This window comes from Mustela lutreola, chromosome 3 (genome assembly GCF_030435805.1).
Source record: "Mustela lutreola isolate mMusLut2 chromosome 3, mMusLut2.pri, whole genome shotgun sequence".
NCBI classification, from domain to species: domain Eukaryota; kingdom Metazoa; phylum Chordata; class Mammalia; order Carnivora; family Mustelidae; genus Mustela; species Mustela lutreola.
Genome location: NC_081292.1, coordinates 141,464,959 through 141,487,984, shown reverse-complemented (window position 1 = coordinate 141,487,984; position 23,026 = coordinate 141,464,959). Strand labels below are relative to the sequence as shown.

General features: G+C 35.0%; 1 protein-coding gene across 2 annotated transcripts in view; it reads right to left on the bottom strand.

Moving 5' to 3' along the window:
- The window catches only part of OLA1 (Obg like ATPase 1), a 175,588-nt gene that overhangs the window by 55,348 nt on the left and 97,214 nt on the right, over positions 1–23,026 (bottom strand). For both annotated transcript variants that reach the window (XM_059167010.1, XM_059167009.1), the window contains one exon: positions 14,639–14,814. In XM_059167010.1, the coding sequence (XP_059022993.1) occupies positions 14,639–14,814 (176 nt within the window). The remainder of the gene's footprint in view (positions 1–14,638; positions 14,815–23,026) is intronic.

Here is a 23,026-nt window from a genome sequence, read left to right as displayed (position 1 = left end):
AAGTTGTTAATATTTATGGCAGAATGTATAAGATGATTCCATCTGTGGTTTTGAAACTATATATAATACATACAAACAAATGCACTCAAATAATGAAACTGGATAGATGCCCTACAAAACTACTAGCAACAGAAATTTCTAGAAGATTGGATACCAGAGAAACCTTCCCTGTCTGCCTTCTTTTTAAAAACCACAATGCTGTTTTATTCATTTTTAACCAAAAAAATTATCTTTACAACAGGAAAAAAATGGCAATATTTACAGTGTGAGGGGGAAGGGAGGACTTCATCTATTCACTGCTCACCATCTATAATTCTAAAATTTGATGAACAAATAGAAAAGACCTGGCAATTTATCAAAGTGACTCACTCTTATTCTGTAATAATTACAGCTTCCAAGTCTGATACTTCCCTCTAGCCAAATCCACTATCCCAAACCTGATGCTGACACCCAGATGAGCTGATCTGTGCTGGTTAGGTGGCTCTAACTAATACAGTCAACAATGCACTCGGACCAAAATGGGGGTCAGGGCTTCAGCTCAAAATAGTCTGGCTAGGAGTCCAGTAATATAGCTTCTTCTTGCTCCAAGCCAGAGCATCCACTTTAAATATCTCAAGGAAATGTCCTTTTACCAAGGACATTTGTTTTCTCTCATGAAACAGACCTCCTTGTATATTCTAACTTGATATTAAGATCTGCCTGAATCAGAATATTAAACGTTTGGTGCTCTACTAAATGAATGCTGTTTATGGTGGCAGGAGTACTGATCCTTGACTTCCATCTTTTTACACACTTCAGTGACTAAAACTCCCAGAAATGAATCAACAAAGTACTCAACTAAGACAACTGGCAGCAATGTTCTGCATGGCTGTGTGTGTGTGTGTGTGTGTGCACGCACGCACGTGTGCACACACTTGCATGCATGCACACGTAAGGAAGATGTCATCCAAGAATTGAAATAATAGGTTAATTCTACCAATAACCTGGATAGAATGCATGTTGGTAGTTGTGGGTTTTAGTTATATAATTCACCAAAGTAAACAGTGAGAAGTTAACACAGCAAAGCTCTTAATCTGTCAACCATAAACTAACAACCAGAATGGACACCCAATTCCTTCTCAAGGTATAGATTTCAAGAGGATTTTAACATCACTATAAAGAAGAAAGCAACAATCCTACATGATCCCCGTAAATCAGTTTGAATGGATTTTACCATGTTCAAGGAAGGTGGTAGGGATGGGGTGTGGAGTCCACAAATTTGATTTTAATAAAAAGGCTACTCAATAAGGAATGAAAGGAAGAAGAAAATGATCATGCATGTGTGTGTGCACCCATACCCTCTTAATGAATTATCTGGCATACTTGGAAGAATGCAAAAAGATACAGCACCTATGAAACAGGTGCATAAAGCCATAAAGAGAGAAGATTAATGTCAGAAAAAAATGGATGAAATGTTAAGAGTTGACAAACTAAGAAAAATTTACAAGGAAACCAAAATCTAAGTAGAAAGCAGGAATATGCATGTACATGTATTTGTTTGAGTACCTGTTTTAAAGTTTTTGGGAAATATCAATTCATGAATAACTGCTGGGTCATATGGCAACCAAACTCTTTGTCTTTTAACTGGAGTATTACTACTCTACTCTTTCACTTTATTATTGCCTTCTCCCACTGATTGTACTATTATTGTCATATATTTTCACTGTATCTCTATACATTAAAATCATAAAACATTTTATTGTTTATTTTGAAATAATTTTAAACTTAAGGAAAGCTACAAGAATAATTGAGAAATGTCTGTACATCCAGATCTATTAATGTACCATTTTGCCAATTTGGTTTTATCCTTTCTCTGTCTCCACATATAAGAAAATATAGGCATATTATCATATCCCTATACTTACATATTGTCAGAATTCAGTGACAGACTCAATATGTGAAATGATGGGAAGAGACTGTCAAAGATGGCTAGGTTTCTGGTTTGCATAATCTAATAGATAGTGGTACATTTCACTGAAATAAAAACCTGTGGAAAAGAATCAGGTGTTAAGGAGGGGATCCTTGAATTTGATATTAGATGGGCTAACTCTGAGATATCTTTGAGAACCCCATAAGATATCAAAGTCAGGAATGAAATACATTAGTCTGGAGCTCCAAGGGCAGAAAAGGGATAGAGATATAAATCTGGAAGTTATTTGTTTTCAAACAGTAATTGTAGCAATGGATATGGATGATGCCACAAAGAAAGAAAACTGAGAGGAGAGAGCCTTGGATTCAATTTTAAGTAATGCCAATATTTAATAACAAAGATAAAGAGGATGAGCCTGCAAAAGAAAAAGAAGTTGCTAGAGGAGGAGGGCTACTGAAAAATCACAATGAGTGAAAGTGTCCACTAGATTTAAAAATGCAAAAGTCACTGGTGACCCTGGGGAAACCTGTTTAAGTGTGATGGGCAGGTAAACCAGATAGATAAGCCCGAGTTATTACGAGGTATAAAAAATAATTCTTTCAAAAGGTTTTTAGCAAAGAGGGTGGTGAAAATATGGTAAATGAAGGATAAGGCATGTGGTATTAGGGAAGAAATTTCCCCTGCCCTAGGATTAAAAAGACATCTTTAAATAGTTAATGGAAACAATCTTGCTTGAAAGGGACAAGTTGTATATACAAGAAAGAAGGGATTATTGGTGATCGAAACACAACTTTGTGAAGACAGTAAAACCTCTGAATATTAAGGGTAAACTTTATGAGAAGTGAGCTTATCTCAATAAATTTAAAGGCAATGAATGGGAAAAAAAAAAAAAGAAAGGATGACTAATAGTGTAGGTTTCTGAAAAGGTAGGACATGATAGAATCCAAAGAATTGGAGTAACTAATTACAAATAAGAGGAGTGAAAACTGAGTGAATTCCTGTCTGATATCTTTTATTTTGATCTCTGAAGTAGAAGACAAAATCATGTGCTGAAGGTAGTGTGGATGAAATAGGGAGTGGTTATAAATAAGAGGCTGAGAACAGGGAAGCAGTTGCAGCAGAGGGCAGGAGGGCAAGTAAGAAACTGATATAGCTGAGGGACCATTGAGGCCAGTATCAATGAGTTTATGGGGATACCAACATGTCCTATTTTAAGTTTTCTCCATCTGTGTCTTCTTGACTATAGGCAAGGAGAAAGTGGACAGGTGGGAAGAGCCAGGAAAGTATGCCTAAAGCATATGTACCAGAGCATCAGTTCGTTTAGGAGTTCGTTCCCTTCAGGGTATATATAAAATTGATGATTCTAAAGTAGTAGGGCCTTAATGAGTCTAATCCTCCAGACCCTTGCCCCAAACACAATACATTCTTTCGTCTTCATTTCGTGTTACCCTGCAAGTCTTAAAACAGTTTCTCATTTCCTAACTGCTGTCCTCAGATAATAACAAAGAATACTGAGGACCAATAATGTGCCAAGTCTTACTATTTTGACACAGTATACCAAACACACTATGGCTTTACTCTCATCTTCGTTCTCTCCTCAAGGAATGTGGTACAGTCCGCAGGGTCTGCTGAGCAAATAGTCCTACCCCGAAACAGTCTCCTGGCCAGAACTGGTGAGTACTTAACCTATGAAATGATCTTAGGTGAAAAAAACTCTGCCAAAACGGGAATAAACTGAGGCAATCAGATGGTTTTTTCTTGGTAATCTGGATCAGGAAATACTAAGATAAGACATCCGGAGACTTAAGCTATAAAGATACACTGAACAAACATAAAACAGAGTAAATTACATGAAGTGATAAATAGGTTAATTAGAATTAAGGAGAAATTATGAAGAAGCAGAAATAAGGAATAAAAACAACATATAAAACAGCAGATAAACTCTAGTGGCAGCCAAAAAAAAGTAGAATTCTTGTGAAACAGAAATGAAGACCATCTGAGTTACATGAATGGCAGGGCACCACACAGAGAAGGTGCAGACTTCTGCATTCCTGGGTGCTTCCCTGGGCTGATTTACAATTCTACTACAAAAGGACTGCCTATAACACACTTCCCAATCTCAAACATTTTTGGATCTCTATTTCCCTTATTGCCTTGTATTTTAAAAATAAAAACCCACCTCTTTTTTTTTTTTTTTTTAAGATTTTATTTACTTATTTGACAAAGAGAGAGAGATTACAAGTAGGCAGAGAGGCAGGCAGAGGGGGAGAGGGAAGCAGGCTTCCTGCTGAACAGAGGACACTATGTGCGGGATGTGTGAGCTAGGATCCCAGGACCCTGAGATCACCACCTGAGCCAAAGGCAGAGGCTCAACCCACTGAGTCACCCAGGAGTCCCCAAAACCCATTTCTTGAAATAGCCGAAGTTGAATCCATGGTCCTTATGACTAAACATTAAAAAATACAATAAAACTTCTGAGACTAAATCACTGAGAAGATTTTCGTCTTTGGCAGATTTTACCTCTATGTTCACATATTACCAAGTAAGTAAAAAAAATTTCCCCAAAACCTTAAAAGAAAAACAATGATTTGCTTAAAATAGTGACTATAAACTGAGAAGCTAAAATACCTTACAAAGTGTTAAGATAACCATTAAATTAATCCTTTTCAATTACATTTATATTCTCATCCCAGTTCAAGAAAAAGGAGATACTTTACCTCAATCCTTCCCACTGCTAAGAGCATCATTGCCAAAAATGACTGATTTGTGCTTAGAATATTTACTGTGATAATCATTTCTCTGAAACCCATAAAGTAGTCCTACCTAGCATAGTTTGACTCTCACATTGGTATTGCCACATTAAATTAAGCAACTTGTCATTCTAATTTTGAAAACTTTAAAATCTCTTTCTTAGTTTTGGGGTATGTGTAGTATGCAGATTCCGATAATGAACTACAATAATTTCTAATCACATTCCTGATTGATGCATTTATTTCCAAATGGGTTGCTATATTTAATATTTTTTAACTTTGGGGTATATTTCCATAAATTTATTTTATAAAAGCAATAAAAGTAAAAGAGAAAATTATCTAAGGAGCAAGCACTCATAACTCTCTCTCTCTCTAATCCACTACTATCATTTAGTATTTCCTTCTGGACTATGTTCAATGGAGATCTCTTCAAAAATGTTGTAACTACAATGTACTTGTACAATAATATTCGTAACAGTATTATTCACAATAGCCAAAAATGTAGAAACAATCTGAATGTCCACAGAATGTGGTACATAAATATAATATTTTTCAATCTTAAAAAGGAATGAAATTCTGATCCATGCCACAAAATGGATGAACCTTGAAAACACTATGCTAAATGAAATAAGCCAGACACAGAAGGACAAAAATTATGATTCCACTTATACGAGGTACCTAGAATAGTCAAATTCATAGAGAAAGAAAGTGGAAGAGATGTTGCCAGGGGCTGGGAGGGGGAGGAGGGGTTTCAGTTTGGGATAGTGAAAAAATTCTGACAATGGACAGTGGTGATAGTTGTATATAGTATTGGGAATGTACTTACTGCTACTAAATTGTACACTTAAAACAGTTAAAAGTGGTAAATTTTATGTTATATACAGTTCATCATAATCAAAACATTTTTTCAAGTATAGGAAACTTCTGCTGTAGGCTGTGTCTGAAAAGACGACTAAGAAACAAGAATGGAGGGGCAGCAAAAGAGGAGAGGTAGTAAATGAGCTCATGCGAAATCAAAATGTTTACTAGTTCACTGTCAGGCAAGTTGAGAAAGTGTAAGTCAAGCAAGGCTGAATCACAAAGAAATCTGGGAGCCATGAACTTTATGCTGGCAGTATCTTTACAGGAAGATGGTGAGATCTTTTAATCAAGGGAATAACATAGTTAGATCTGCACTTTCTATTTGTGGAAAACAAGGGCAAGAAGGGCAACGAAGTCAGTTACACTGCAAAAATAAATGAAGCATAATGAAGCCTAAACTGAAAAAGTCATGAAAATAAGAAGGAAGAGATATAGGGAATATTCAAGAGATAAAATCAACAGGATGGTAAATAACAGGAGAAAGAAGAGTCAGATATTGGTTTTCAGTTCAAACAATTCAATTCCATTAACTGAGGTAGAGACTATGAAAACAGAGACAATGGAGAGAAAGATAAATGAATGTAGCTCAGCTTCACCATGTACTTGTCGTATCTTTTTCTTTCAGAAAATAATCTTTTAAGTCATTTAAGAATAGTTCTCAAAGGATACATAAACTCAAAGAGGAAAAGAGTATAAGTGAGAAGACAGAAGTGAGAGCATAATGTTTTACAGTATACCCTTTTGAATCTTTTGATTTTACTGAAAAATATATTTTTAATGATTTTTTAAAGTTATATAAAAATCAACTTTAAGAACTGCCATAAGAATAATGAGAAGATATCGGCTAACAGCTATATCTTTTGGAGGACATTAATTATTTAACTCAGAGACACTGAGAGGAAAAAAAAGACTCAATTACCATTTCTGCTTGCCTTCTTTCGTTGTCTAATTAACTAACTGTTAGTTCTATGGATATTTTTAAAGTGTGATAATTTCCAAATAATTGATCAATACAAAATAAATCATTCCTTAAAGGCTTCTATTTACATTTTTCAAATCTTGTCTTTCCAAATGAAATGTATACACACTTAGGATAGATTTAAAAATCAACTTTGGCTGTGTCTGGTGACTCAGTAGGTTGAACATCCAGCTCATGATTTTGGCTCAGTCATGATATTAGGGTCATGAGGCCAGAGCCCTGCATCAGGGGAGTCTGCCTGAGTTTACCTCTGACCCTCCTCCTGTGTGTATGCACGTGCGTGCATGCACACCTATGCACACTCTCTCAAATCAAGAAATAAATAAAACCTTAAAAAAAAACCCAACCTTGATCTTAATGCCCTACGGTTAATGCTATATGATAAAATGTCCTCCAAAAAGATAATCGAAGTCCTAAGCTCTGGTACTCAGAGTGTGACATTAACTGAGAATTAGTTAACATGAAGCCAAACTGGAGTAGGGTGGGCCCTCAGCCCAATTATGACTGAAGACAGAGGCAGAGACTGGAGCTATACAGCTACAGACCAAGGAATGCCTAGGGCTAATCAGAAGCTGAAAAGCCAAGAAAGGATTCTTCTCAGGAGGGTTCAAAGGGTGTATAGCCCTGCCAACATCTTCATGTTGTAGAGCTTCTAGTCTCTTGACTTTGAAAGAACACATTTCTATTGTTTGTATTGTTTCTATTGTTTCGGTCTGTAGGATTTGTTACAGCAGCCCTAGGAAACTAATTCACTTGGCTAGTTAGGAAACTAGTACCAATAGGAAATGTTTATCACACACCTGCATTCTTTAGTGCCTCAGTTTTACCCCAGACAGCAAGACCCACTATAAAAAGTGACTTTAAGTCAGAATATTTCCATCTTACACTTAGGAGAGATTCTGTTTTGGCATTAAAGGTTCTAAATTCTTCCTGCTTATTTACATAAAAATACAAATGACATTCCAATCTAGAAAATGGAAATTTCATAAGAAGAGTGCCTTGAAATGCTGAATTTTTGAAAGATTATAAAAAAGTAGACACATTTGAATGAATATTAAGGAATATTCAGGTATCTAGTAAACAAAATGATTTACCTAATTTTTAAAATAACTTTCAGGTAGTTACCTCTTTTACAGCCTAGGATCTATGTATAATTAAAGGCTTACCAATCATTTTATACTTTTAGACCATTTGTTAGAGAATGTAAGGAAACTTTTTTTTTTTTTTTTTTAGAACTCCCCTACAAGAGGGGCGCCTGGGAGGCTCAGTGGGTAAAGCCTCTCTGCCTTCGGCTCAGGTTGTGATCCCAGGGTCCTGGGATCTAGCCCCACATGGGGCTCTCTGCTCAGCAGGCAGCCTGCTTCCCCCCCCCACCACCACCACCATTCTCTCTCTGCCTACCTTTCTGCCTCCTTGTGATCTCTGTCAAATAAATAAATAAAATCTTTAAAACCCTACAAGAAATAGTTAATATAATCACATAGGTCTTGGGAAAACTAGAGATAAATCAGAACCAAGGAAAAATATAAAGCATCACAAAATTAAACTTGTGATCCCCTCAAATAACCAAAAATACATACAATGATTAGAACAAAAAATTCAAAGCACATTGGTGAAGGAATGTACACAGAGACTGTTGGCTGTCCATATCCCCTCTCCCCTCACAAGTTCAGGACATGCTAATGGCTTCTTGCTGTAAGGTTCCAAAACTCTGCCTAAGAGCATACTGAGACCACACGGACATTAGGTGCCAGAGAGTTAACAATCCTAGGAGCAGCCCATAACCAGTGACTGAGGGAAATCAGTTGATAATCACCCCAGGCTCCTCATCATTCCAAAGAAAAACTATAAGACACTTTCTACACTGTTTTTCAGAGGTCCCTAACAGGACTGAGCCCCAACTGTTCAGGTTTCTACCTGCTTGTTTACATATTGAACAATATGTAACAAAATTAAACTTGTTTTCCTTCTTTTCCTGCTCTTAATTCCTCTTTCCCTGAAGTGAGCCTCCTAAAACAGCTCCCAAAGAAACAAACCATCTGCACTCCAGTCCTTGCCTCAGTGTCTATTTCTAAGGAAACCCAATCTAAGACTAAATTAAGTTTACATGAAAAGGCAGAGTGTCATATTTGACTCAAAATGGCTTTGCAACTCCAAATGGAACAGTCGTGGGAAAACTCATAAAGAGTTTCTTCTTAACCTTTGTTTATAAATTACATTTTCCACATAATTTTTCAGGTGAGTGAAGATGGAATGGATCCTAAAGCCTGCAACTTCTCATATATGTATCTCTTCCAGCTTCACATCTTGCATCATATTCCTTTTCCAAGTTCAGACACAAACTTCAAAATTCTTTCTCCAGTACAAAGCTAAAATTACAACTTGATGAATACAGATCAGAAAAAGCTAAGGACAATGTATACACATTGAACTCTTTGGGGAAGAAATAATTTCTTCCCAAAAGGAAATAATTTCCTTAGACCCTTTTTCTAAATTAAAAAAAAAAAATTAACACAGTTATTAAAAAAAAAAAAATCAAAGAACAGAGAGGTATAAAGTGTAAAGATTCAAGGTAGTCATCCTAATCACCCACTTCCCTTTCTAAATAGTTAGTTCTTAAAACTTTTGAACTTTCCAGATGTTTACTATTAATATGACTAAGGGGGTTTCCATAATGTTTTACTACAAATATGGTTGTGACTCTATTTTTAAGGCAAAAGTAGTTACAAAAAAATACATATATATAATGTACAAATTAACTACTTACAAAATTAATCTACCCTCAAACATCATTCCCTAGTTAAACTGGTTTCTATCTTCACCAGCTGTCATCAACTGTTATCAGGGCAAAATTGTATCTAGGAGACCTCCATTTTCTTTTCTATTTTTTTACATTTCTTTTTAAATATTTATTTATTTAGATGGTGGGGAGGGGCAGAAGCAGAGGGAGAGAAAGAACCTTAAGCAGGTTCTACCTCACAACCCTGAGATCAGGACCTGAGCTGAAATCAAGAGTCAGATCCTTAACTGACTGAGCCACCCAGGTGCCCTGAGACCCCCATTTTCTTTTCTTTTGCATTTTAAATATTTTTAGTTCAATTAATTAACAGATACTATGTTCTTAGTTTCAAAGGTAGAGTTCAGTGATCCATCACTGGTGTATATAACACCAGAGCTCATTAGATCACGTGCCCTCCTTAATGCCCATCACCCAATTACTCCATCCTCTAACCCCTCTCTTCCCCTCCAGCAACCCTCAGTTTGTTTCCTGTGGTTAAGTCTTTTATGGTTCTTTTCCCTCTCTGATTTCATGTTGTTTTGTTTTTCCTTCCCTTCCTCTATGCTTTTCCTATTTTGTTTCTTAAATTCCACAAACAAGTGAAATCATATGGTAATTGTCTTTCTCTGACCTATTTCACTTAGCATAATACCCTCTAGTTCCACCCACATCATTGCAAATGGCAAGATTTCATTCTTTTGATGGCTGAGTAATATTCCATTGTATATCTATATACCACACTTTCTTTGTCCATTCATCTGTCGATGGACATCTGGGCTCTTTCCATAGTTTGGCTATTGTAGACATTGCTGTTATGAACATTGGGGGTACAGGTGCCCCTTCAGACCACTACAGTTGTATCTTTGCCAAGACTTCCATTTTCAATAATAATGAACTAAGTGATTCAGAGTTAATTTCTCTAATGACAACTATAAAACAGGTCTAAATGGAGGAAATAACTTATAATACCAAAGACCTAATAAGATAATGAGGCAGCACCACACCAAGAAGAGGGTTGGAGGTGCTGCCCACTGTACAGCAATGAACCTCAAACTTTAGCATGACTAAGAACCAATAGGAGAGCATATTAAAACATATCCTCAGAGATTCTGATTTAGAAGATCTGTAATTTCCATTTCTAACAAGCCCCCCAGTTAATGGTGATCTTGCTAGTCTAAGGACTAACTGTCCCTGACCTAGACTAAAGAAAGGGACAGCAGAGGATAAGGAAATTATAGAAATGATTTGGTGAACACATATAAAGCCAGACTCTGTGTATCAACCCCTCATTCTATCTTCCCCTTCTCACCTTCACCAACACTCAACAGTGTTGACATCCTACTGCTGCTTTTGGCCACTATTACCTGGGGTCATCTGCCAAACCTCAGGAAAGAGCTATGATACCACAGCTCTTTGATATACAACAGAGGAGGCACTTTAATAGGAGTAGGGAAAGACAGTCTTTTAAAAATATGGTGCTAGAATAACAGATTTTCCATGTGGGGTAAAATGATCAAGTCAATGCCTGCCTTACACTACTTACAAAAAATAAATTCCAGGTAGGTTAATGACCTAAATGTGAATGGTAAAATAATACAGCTTTTAGACCATAAAAGATCATCTTGATGACCTTAAGGTAGGAAAGATTTCTTAAGACACAAAACGCCCTATACTTAAAAATTAAGACCTGTTCATCAAAAGATACCATAAAAAGAGCAAAAACAAAAGCCAAAGAGTGGGAGAAAACATTCGCAATCCATTTAAAACAAAATGAGTCGTATCCAGAATATATATGTAACTTTAACAAAGTAATGAGAACAAGACACTGATCCAAAAGAAAATGGGCAAAATTAGAACTGGCACTTCACCAAAGAGGAAATCCAACAGTCAACAAATATTTTAAAAAGTCTCCATTCTTAAATAGAGGACTGCAAATTAGAACCATAACCAATATCATCACACAGGTATCCAACTGCAAAAATGAAAAAAAAAATCTGGCAATAACAAGTGTTGACAACAGAACAGACTCCCATACAGTAAGAAACAGTGTTATCTAGGAAAGTTGAAGGTATATATACACTCCTATTTCCAGATACCTGCCTTAAATTACCCTTATGTACACCAGGATATAAAAAAGTGTTCACAGCTGCATTATTCATAATTATCAAAAATTTGGGGGGGGGGGGAGTAGATTCAAATGTTTAGTGACAGTAGAAAAGATTTTTTAATTATGATATATTCTTCCAAGAAAATATTTTACAGTAAGGAAAACAAATTAATTAAAGGTAAATGCAACATGAATGAGTACACAAAATAATGTTCAGTGAAAAATGCTCATTTAAATACATACAACATGACACTATATAGAGTTTTAAATCTGGAAAAATGAATTCATACTGTTTTAGGTGGCACATACACTGGTATAAAAAGCAAGGACATTATTATTATAAATTTCAGAACTGCAGTTAGCTGTGGGAAGATGAAGAATGTTAAGACTCATAAGTAATGGGGATATATTTGGGTGTAATAATGTTCTATTTCTTCACATGCAAGTAGGTTTTGCTAGACTTTATTTTACCACTACTTTTTAAATACATTATGAGGTCCATACACTTTTTTGGAATTTTACAAAAAGAAAAAGGAAAAAAAAAAAGACAGGGGTGCCTGGCTGGCTGTCAATAGGGCATCGACTCTTAATCTCAGGATCATGAGTTCAAGCCCCATGTTGGCCTAGAGCTTACCTTAAAAACAAACAAAAAAAGATTTATTGGTCCTATAGTCAGACTGATCTGGTTGAAAAAACTTGGTCTATAATTTACTAATTATGAAATCCAAAGCAATTCATAAAACCTCTTGAAATTTAGGCTTCCTCAGTTTTAACATGGAGATAATATATATACCTGCATGTTGTGAGGTTTAAATAAGATAACGTATATAAAACATGTCCAACAGTGCATGGCTCAATAAATAAGAAAAATAAGATGTCCCTGCACTACAGGATTCAGTACTGTAAAAGATTTTAATTCTCTTCAAATTGAGTCACTGATTCAACCGAAATCTTATTTTTGTTAACAACTAAAAAAAAAAAAAAGTTCTAACAGCCATGTATTTTACTATATTTACCAGCATTGGGTTTGCTACAAGAATCTGTAGCATACCTTCTCAGTAAGGGTGATACTACTGATACAGGGGTAAAAGATTGATTCTTGTGGGTGAAAAATACTTAGTTATTAAAATAGCTTGTGGCCCTCCAAAGCTCAACCCTACCCAACAAATCCTTACTCGTTAGTATTTAATTTTATCTCATTAGTGAGAAATTAAATTAATTTAAATTTTAATTAATTTTTTCCTTGGGGACAGTGAAAATGAAGAAAACGTTAAGAAACATTGATCTATAAATCATTCTGAAGCAGCAGAATCCAATATGAGGGAAGTAAGCGATGGGAATGAGCACAATTTTGGGAAACTAGAAAATCAGCTTATAATACTTTCCCTTTAACCGGAAGAGCTGAATGGGGAAAGGAAAAAATGAATGGGGAGAAGGTGTTCAGATTTTTCTGTAAACACAAGTCCAAAAGCAATGCTTTCAAATCATGTACAGAAATTATAGGAATATGTTTAGAAATAAGAAGAAAATATTGTTATAAGGAACTAAAAATAGGACTCAACATTCTAGTTTTCTTTGAGAGGAAAATGCCAGGAAATAGTAACCCAAGAATTTAAGAACCTGACGTCCCTTTCTCCCATTTCAGTAATAAGCAACATTGATAACTTTATTTTTAAGATAGTATGCTTCTGAAAGACATAAGGATGTCAGTAAGTTTCAATAAATTAAGAGATGACTGCTTAAGAATTTACTCTAATCAGTAACCATGCTGTTTGGAACAGATGAATTGCTTTCAATCCCAACATCTTTCTCACAATCTTTTTTCCTTTTGAAAAGGAATATCTTTCATACCCATATTTTAATCCCCTTCTCTACCCTACATCTTATACAGTCCCCTCAAACACATCTCTCTCCTTCCTCTATTCTACATGAATAGGAAATGACTGTAATAGCCATGATATTGAGAGAAGCAAGATGACTTGGGCTTGTTCCAGACTACCAGAGAAATCAGTGGCCCAACACAGGCCTCCCTGTTCCAAGACCAGGCACTATCAAACATAATTTACTGAGAGTGTGTTCAAGTTTTAGAGGCTAATTCTATAATTGATTTCCTCCTTAAGAGTATAGAACTCCTGGGGCGCTAGACGGCTCAGTCAGTTAGGTGTCAGACTCTTGGTTTCATCTCAGGTCATGATCTTGGGGTTGTGAGAGCAAGCTCCTCAGTGGGTTTGGCACTGAGCTCAGAGTCTGCTTTACATTCTCTCCCTCTCCCCCTGCCTCTCCCCCGGCTCTCTCTAGCTCCCAAATAAGTAAATAAAATCTCCAACAACAACAACAATAAAAAGAGTGCTGGACTTGTTAATCAACTGAGTATTCCAAACTTAGTACAAATAAATAAAAAAGAGAAAAGATAAAGTGTCTAGAAATAAGAAAATTAAAAATGAACACATCTATTAAAAAATACATGAAAAATTAAAAAGAAAGTTCTTCCCATGACAGGAAAACATAAAAAGCAAGTACAGATTAGGGAAGATATTAATAAGTGAGACAATATATAATTTTTTTTTTTAAGTAATCTCTACACCCAACAGGGGGCTCAAATCCACAACCCAAGATCAAGAATCATACTCTCCACCCACCAAGCCAGCCAGGTGCCCCAAGAAAATACATAATTAAGGCCATTGCTTTTTTAAATGTAGACCATTTGATCATACTTAAACTAAAAGCCTCAAACTGATTTTGAAACATTTATTATATATTACTAACAATTACTCACTACAATATGATAAAAATACATTTGAATATTAAAGACAATGACATGTGTTTTTACTTCATAAAGATTGAAACTGTCTTTCTAATAGTACATTCATTCAGTCAACCTATATGGAAGACCAATTCCTTTCATAAATCACTTCTTCAAATCCACAAAACCCATATATTCAGTTGTTGCTCGAAATACATGTTTTTCATCATAAAACTACCCTACTCTAACATTAAAACTTGAGACTATACATAGAAACCATATGAAAACCTAATAATACTGGTAAATTACTATGCCTTGCTAACACCTTAAATAGTCTGTTATAATGACTCTTTGTTGCCGAAAGAAAATGAAGTTTCTCCATGATTTTTTTAACAGAAAATATCCTTGGATTCTAAAATTCTATAACAATAATAGGTATTTTATTTTATTAGATGCATTATTTTTAAAAAATGAATTCAAGTATCAAAAAAGCTACAAATTTTTACTTACATATTCAGGTTTTAATTTCTTATCTCCTCCTCTCACAGCCACTTTTTCTAGTTTATCTATAATGGGCCCAATCATTTCCTCATCTTTAAGCTGAAGTTCTTCGTGTATTATTTCTATATCTCGAATAGGATCTACACTTCCTTCAACATGTGTGATATCATCATCTTCAAAAGCACCTAAAATGAATTAAAGAGAAGCAGTCCAATAAACAATACAGAAGGCATTAAAGCTTCCTAGAAGGTTAACAATTTATTCATACCAGATAACAATTTATATATACCATAGCACATGGTATATATATTTTTTGTCCTATTTCGTAATATTTAGGGCATTAGCAACCAAACAGTAATTCAAGAGCCTCAACATTTCAAAAACTGATTGAAATAAATAAAATTATGATCTTTACAGATAGAAAATTATGCTCCAGAACTACTGCTATGTTCAGGTTTGGTACATTAAAAGATATTGAATTCCAGGCATGAGAGCCTGAAGTTCTAAACCGCACTATTAGGGTTTCCAAGGGAAACCGGATTTGGGGTGGGGGGGTGGGTGAAATCATCTGGCAGACCTCTTCCCTGCTTCAATCTACTTTATCACTGTGGTTCTGACGGTGATTAGATAATGAACCACTCAGACACACAATTTACACAGCAGCTAATTTCATCGGCCTGATTTGAGGGTATGGTTTTTAGGGGGCTATCAAAGAAGCAGATGAAGGTGCATTTGTCATATATGAGTGACAACCATTCACACGATCTGAACAAAACGGTGCTGGCCCTTATTAGAAACACATGCTATTATCACATATTTAAAGTGCAGTTGAAGCCATAATTTCAAATTGCCAACTGGAAACATAAGGGTAAAACAACCAGATATTACTGAAGCATGTGTACTGACTTTATGCCCTTTTGAAGACATAATGTGGCAACATAATTCAACTGGGATTTACTCAAATTACCAGATAAAGAACAGTATCACAAAAATGAACAAATACTGAGAAATATTATAAATAGAAAGCAGTGACATATCCACAAAATAAAAAACACATTTATAAACAAATTAATTTAATTTAAATTACCAACTAGATTATATACCCAAAATGAGATGTTTTCAAACATAAAGCATTGATTATTTTAGATAAAGATATCACAGGAATCATGAGAGACAGTTTGAGCTTAACAAGAGAAAAACAGTGACCATAGCTCATTCTTCCATACCAAAGACCAAGATATTCTCATTACAAGTTACAAGGAATTTTAAAAAATAATTTTCTAAAATTAAAAATAATTAAGCTGTTTGTATCTCAATGTACAACTATTCAGTAATATAAATTTTTAAACGTAATTATATTGTTGCAATTACAATATAAGTACTTAAAAGTATTCTTGGCATTAAACTGATGGTATATTAAATAGTGCCATACAAATTATATGAACAAAATTAGCAAGAAATGAGGATGTATGTTATATCTTACTAGTAATTACACTTACTAGTAAATACACTAGTAAATACAGTAGTAAATACACTTACTAGTAAATACACAATGATTTAGGTACTTTTTTTGAACATTTGGAAAGTATGAAAAAAGTCTTCCTGGAACCATAATAATATTTATCATGTTTTGAGGCATCTTACATAAACGATACAATAAAATAGGAAAATAAAAATGAAAGCTTCATGCCAGGGCAACAAAGACAGTATTATGGTCAGTTCAGTTATAAAAATAACTACACTTTTTATGACACTCCAAATGAAAAATATCCTATATAGTCATCTTTATGTAAGAACTAATGAGTTAACTATAGTGATGTTCTCAACAACAGTAAATCTATCAGCAGGTTTTAAATGACAATTTCTTAACTGCAACCCTCAATTTTAACCAAGTAGATAACAGAGAGAAACTTAGCAACTGCAATTCTTCTGGAAGCAAAGAAAATAAAGCTTTCTGATCATCTGAATTAATCCAAACAGAAAAGGAGAATAAAGGTAAATACCACTTGTCTATCCTATAACCTTTAAATTATCCTCTAGGTTGCACTTTGCTTGGAGTCTGTTAAGGATTTGGCTAGGAAAGAAGTTATGACTGTATTGTCACTAATCCATTCCCCTATTGTAAGAAAAAACTCAAAACACAGACCTTATACACTCTGGATTGCATTGTTGTTCCTATGCCTGAAAGTTATTGTTGTTGTTATTATTAACAGTAGTAGTAGTATATTCATTTGCATGTAAGGTGGTAACATACTATGAGAAGAATTTAAATTTTTTTGATAATAAATATTGCCAAAAACTAAGATAAAAATAAGTGAAGGGAACACTCAAATTACCCTTTAAAACTGAATAGCCTTGTGATGAAATGAGGCGTAATACAGCTATAAAATATAAACTACAGAAATTTAGTAGCCCTATGGGCAACTTCCCATTTCTTAGGAAGTTTCTAAGAAGTTAGAGATTACTTCCCAAAGATACACTCCTAGGTCAACAGACTTCACTGTATACTTACATTAGAGCATTCTTCCACATTTTACCTATTTTAGTACAAGATTTAGTGGTTAAAAGTAAGGGTTCTAAAGTCAGACAGGCTTACTAGTTATAAAATCTTAGACAAATAAGTGAACATCTAAGGATCTTATTTTCACATCTTTAAAACGAACACATTTCTACCTCTTAGAGAATGGGTATGATTAAATCAGATAACATATGTAAAGTGCTTAGCAGAAAGCCCCACACAAGGGCGCTTGGGTGGCTCAGTCCGTAAGTGGCTGCCTTGCTCAGTTCATGATCCCAGGGTCCTGGGAGTGCACAGAGCCCTGCCCCACATCCCCACCAAGCTCCCTGCTCAGCAGGAAGCCTGCTTCTCCCTCTCCCACTCCCCTGCTTGTCTTCCCTCTCCTGCTGTGTCTCTCTGTCAAATAAATAAGTAAAATCTTCACGAAAGAAAGAAAGAGAAAGAAAGAAAGCCCCACACATAAACTCTTTCATTAATTGAGGCATATAGCATTTTTTCAAATGATGCAGTAGTTAGTAATTTAGAAGAAATTTCATAGTAACATACTCAAACATTAGCTTTGAGTAATATTTCACGTCATTCAATTAATCTTGGAATAGGTTAAAATAAGTTTTGTGAATTTACAGAGATTCCTCTTAGTTCACCAGAACATTTTTACCCTAGTCCATGGCCAAAATTATTTATTTCAAATTCACTTTAATTAAAACAATGATCCTCTTAGGGGGAAACACTGTACTGATAAAGAAGAGAACTTTACTCCTCTTAAAGACTATTCTATATCATACTGACTGTTTCGCAACAAAGTTATTTCCATCTCAATTCTCTTCAGTCCTTCTCAATATGTCAAAGACAAAATCTCAATTTGAAGCTGTTGGTCTTTACTATCTAACATTTATAAAATCATCTTTTTATCAACAGAGCAGACCTCAGTCTCAGAGCTTCGAAAGGCTAAAAAATTTAATGGATACACAGTTTTCATTGTATTTATTTTTATCTTAAATTTTAGCAAGTGATACTAATTTTCCACTTATATTACTTTCAAAGTTTCCTGTTTAATTTAGTAAAAATATGTGAGATCACACTTTTTTTTATGAAAGCAAGAAATTTTTGAAAATATTAACTATGGTCATTTTGGTGACAGGACTTTATCTCATGTTTAAAACTTCTTTGTTATCATTCCGTATAAGATAAGCTAATAGGACACAGTATGTACCTGCAATAGGGGAGTGGACATGCCGCTGTGCAATACTTTTAACTACAATAGTAAGGGAGGCCTCTCTAAGATGACACTGGAGCGGAGACCAGAAAGGCCAGAAGGAGGCAGTAATATGAAGATTTGCAGGAAAAAAGCTCTAAGAAGGAATTTTAAAAATCCCTAAAATGGAACAAGCTTCAAGTGTTTCAGAAATACAAATAAGGTCAGTGTGGGTGAACCACAACAGAGGATCATAAACAGAGGTTAAGCTGGAGAAGTAAAGCAGTTCACATACATTTGTAAGTCATGGGAGTTTGGATTTTATTCTAGCTGTGATGGGAAGACACTAATTGGAGAGTTTTAACTAAGTAATGAGGAGGTAGGGTAATAAGATATGATTTCTGTTAAGAGCCCATTTTGGCTACTTGAAAGAGAAGAGACTTTAAGGGAGGGAACAAGAATGATGGCAGAAAGACTCAGTTAGGAGGTAGCAGTTGTAATACATAGGAGAGATGACCAAATGAATGATAACTTGAAATAAAATAGAGAAAACGAGAAACATTTGGACAAGAAATATATTTTAGAGATGGACCATATGTAGGATGAAAGGTCATGACTGCAGATAAAAAATTAGGAGTTATCAGATATGTTTAAAATTATGGGTCTGGATGATGTCATGTGAAGAGAGCACTCCAACACTTGATGTTTGATGGGAAAGAGAATTTGACAAAAGAGACTAAGGGGTGACAAAGTAAGATCTATCATTCAAGAAAATGGCCCACTTAGAAATCACAGCCCCTTTCAAAGTTTCACATTCCAAGTAACCCGGTATAAACACTGAAAAGAACACTACCCAACCACATGCCGGCAAAGCAAGGGATAGGGATCATCGGCACCACACGTGTTAAGAACAAAATCTGTAACATCAAGTCACATATAAGGCTTCAGGATTCTCCAGGGCAGCTCTATACCAAAGATGAAGAGCAACATCTTTAGAGTTCTAAGAAAGAGACTGGGACTCAAGAATTTTATATCCAACCAGCCTGTTTTTCAGGGTAGAGTTTCACGGGAATAGAGATTAACAGCAAACAGACTCTGCACTAATATCCTCTAACATGTAAGATTGAACAATGACAAGAATTAAGTTAACAAAATAGAACATATGTATTATAAACTAGTTAAGAATAACACAAAAATTCAGAGACAAGGAAAAGGAGGTTAAAAACTTAAGTGTGTTAATTTCCTCTCTTTCCCAATATGGGATCAATAGATGGATAAAGATGAAACATGTAATTTAAAAAGTTTCTCCAATCTTTTAGTGTTCTCATGATCCTCTTTCTTAACTCTACTGGGATCATGTAAGAGAACATATTCTTGTGAAGATTTACCTGAAGTTCAGTCATTTCTTCTGTATTACTTTGGCCCTTTTTCTTTCTTTCAAACCCTGTCTTTCTTTCAAACCCAATAAAATAAAATGTAGTATTCTATTTTTTTTTTAATTTTTTAAAATTTATTTGAGAGAGGGAGCAAGAGCCCAAGCAAGGAGGAGGCAAAGGAGAAGCAGACTCCCCACTAAGCAAGGAGCCCGACTTGGGGCTTGATTCCAGGACCCTTGGATCATGACCTGGGCTGAAGGCAGCTGCTTAACCAACTGAGCCATACAGACGGCCCCGTAGTATTCTATTTTAAATAGAACATTTAATTCTATTTAAAATAGCATACTAATGATCACACTAATGATCACATTTATATAAAATTGTTTCAGTAACACTGACCAAATGTTAACAAAATAATTCCTGCATAGTGAGCTATTGAGCAATTCAAAAATTTCTTTAACATTTCCATCTCGCTTTAGAGTTTTTTATGATCGTGCATTGTTTGCACAAGTCTTTTTTAAAAACCTTTCTTATTTTTTTTTAAGATTTTATTTATTCATTACAGAGAGAGAGCACACAAGCAGGGGTAGAGCACAGAGGGAGAAGGAGAAGCAGACTCCCTACTGAGAGCTTGATGTGAGACTCGATCCCAGGACCCCAAGATCACGACCTTCCCAGGACCCCGAGATCATGACCTGAATCAAAGGCAGAAGCTTAACCAACTGAGCCACCCAGGTGCCCCTAAGTTCCCCATTTAAAGAAAGCTTGCTAATATATCTAAATATGTGCTAAGTCTTTTGAGAATTAAAAACAAAAATCAAAAAGTAGGACCTTGGTTTCAATGACTGGACAATGTGCTTGGAAAAAGATATAATCTAATAAAAAGAATAATACTCATTAAGGACTTTAAGTATAGATTTAATTTATAATTAATTATCAAGGCCTTTAAATAAAGGAAAGGAATAGTATAGGTAAAGAAGATGAAAAAAGGCATGACAAGTAACAGGGAAAAGCATCAGAGAAAAAAATAAAGACTGAAATGAACATGGCTTACTGGAAAGCTGAGTATAGTGAGAAACTGTACTTAAGAGTAGTAGAAGATAAAAGTTTATTACATCAGGTGGGTGTGAAGGATAGGAATAGGAGTTTGGATCTCAACTTGGAGCCAACACTGGTTTTGGGGGTAGTAACAAATGGAAAGCAATATTTAGAAAGGCTAACCAGAAGTAGGGAACCAACTAAAAGAGAATTGCTGTACTCCAACTACACTGCCAAAGTGCACTAGGATACTGATGGGAGATATGAGGCAGGCAGAATGAATGGTGAGACTTAGCCAAAGAAAAAAATGTCAACTAGATAAAAGCTATGAGAGAGAGAGAGAGAGAGAGAGAGAGAGAGATTATAACAAGGCTTCACGCCAAGTGATCTTTATTTGCATTTAAGGTAACATCAACACATGTAAGAGTCAAAACCCAAATCAAGCATGAAACCAAAAGGCGTTACATAACTGAAGTACAGACACTAATAAAAATAAAAATATGCAGTACAAACTCTAGAAAAAAATTATTATGCAAATATACTGAATCTTAAATCATAGCACCAAAACATCCTGTACGCCACATTACTTCACATTCTTTCCAGTTTCTCCTACGTGGTAAAAAATCAATGTTTTGGGGGCACCTGGGTGGCTCAGTGGGTTAAAGCCTTTGCCTTTGGCTCAGGTCATGATCCCAGAGTCCTGGGATCCAGCCCAACATGGGGCTCTCTGCTCAGCAGGGAGCCTGCTTCCCTTCCTCTCTCTCTCTCTATCTCTCTGCCTACTTGTGATCTCTTTCTGTCAAATAAATAAAATCTTTTTTTAAAAAAGTTTTGAACATCTGTATTCTAATCCAGAGTCCTACCCCAAATCACTAAAAGGTTAGGGGTCACATTCCTAAACCAGTAGAAGAAATAGTATTAAATACAATGCTAGAAATCAAGACAAGGATATCCTGCTTTTAAAAATCTTTAAATTTCTAATCCATTCTTCAAAGTCCTACCTTGTGTCAGAACTGTGATTCCCAACTTTCTTATAATTCTACAGGTCATTAATATTTAAAGAGAAAGAAGGGAGTTAAATTCGTATTGACAACTCACTTAACATCAATAATTTTATTCATAAACACTACAAAATGCCAGTTCCCATTTATTTTCTATAAATGACCTAACAAAAATTCCTTATTGTATGGTGCTGAAGAGTGGTTTAAAGAAGGAGTTAAAACTGTTTATTGAACACTCCAAGTGCTCTGATTTAGTAGTGTAGTTTAAAGCCCAGGTTTACAGGTGTACTTTAAAACTCTAGTCTTAATCTACAAAAAGCCCCTTCTCTTCTTGACAGTAAAGGCAATTTGAGCAAAAACAGAGTCTAATTCATAGCTAGACCTCAAGCCTGTAATATTTATCTCTGTGTAAATAAGATGTGTAGTTTAAGCTACTTTCCTGAAGTTATAAAGTGGAAAAGGGCTTCTTGACTTATTATGTTTACTTGAAAAATCAATTTGCCTTCTTAAAGATATCAGAGAACAAGGAAAATCTGGGAATACAGAAAAGAACCAAAAAATCATTCTGCTAACAAAACTCTGCTAAAAAGGATATAGATTTAAGCCTGTAAGCTTTCAGAGTTTTAAACAAATGAAAACGCTTCTATCTATCAAATTTTAATTACATTAAATGGATATATTTATAGACCTCTGGAGAAATAAATATTCTGTAAACATATAAAAGTGAAAATAATTGGTCTAGTAACGCAAACTGTCAATTACTTGATGCAATGGCATAAGTGAATAGCATAACTAGCCTTGGTGGGTTGTACTTATTTACAATAACAAATCAATCAAAAGTAGCCTTTAAAGTCTTTAACCTTCATTTTTCAGGAGAAAACCTATTATTTGAGATATAGCAAAATAATCCAGTCTATGCTTCAAGCTAATTGTATAATGCTGGAATAGAAAATAGAACTATGAGTCGTCAAAAGAATTTGCTTTTGCTTTGCTTCTCTTCTCTCTCCTCTCTGCTTTCATTATAGGAAAACTAAATCCTAGCCAAGAGGAAGAAAAACCACCATCCCTGACATATTAAAAAATTAACCAAGGTTTTTTAAAAGCTTTATAAAATAAAATGCACATGTGCTGACTTTGGGAGACCAATCTAAAATTACAGAAATTATAAGTGACTTATGCAGCACTTTTAACAAAGTAGTCAATTTATATGGAAATAATCAAGCAACATTAGAAGTAAAAAATCACCTCCAACTTTGAGACAAATAGATA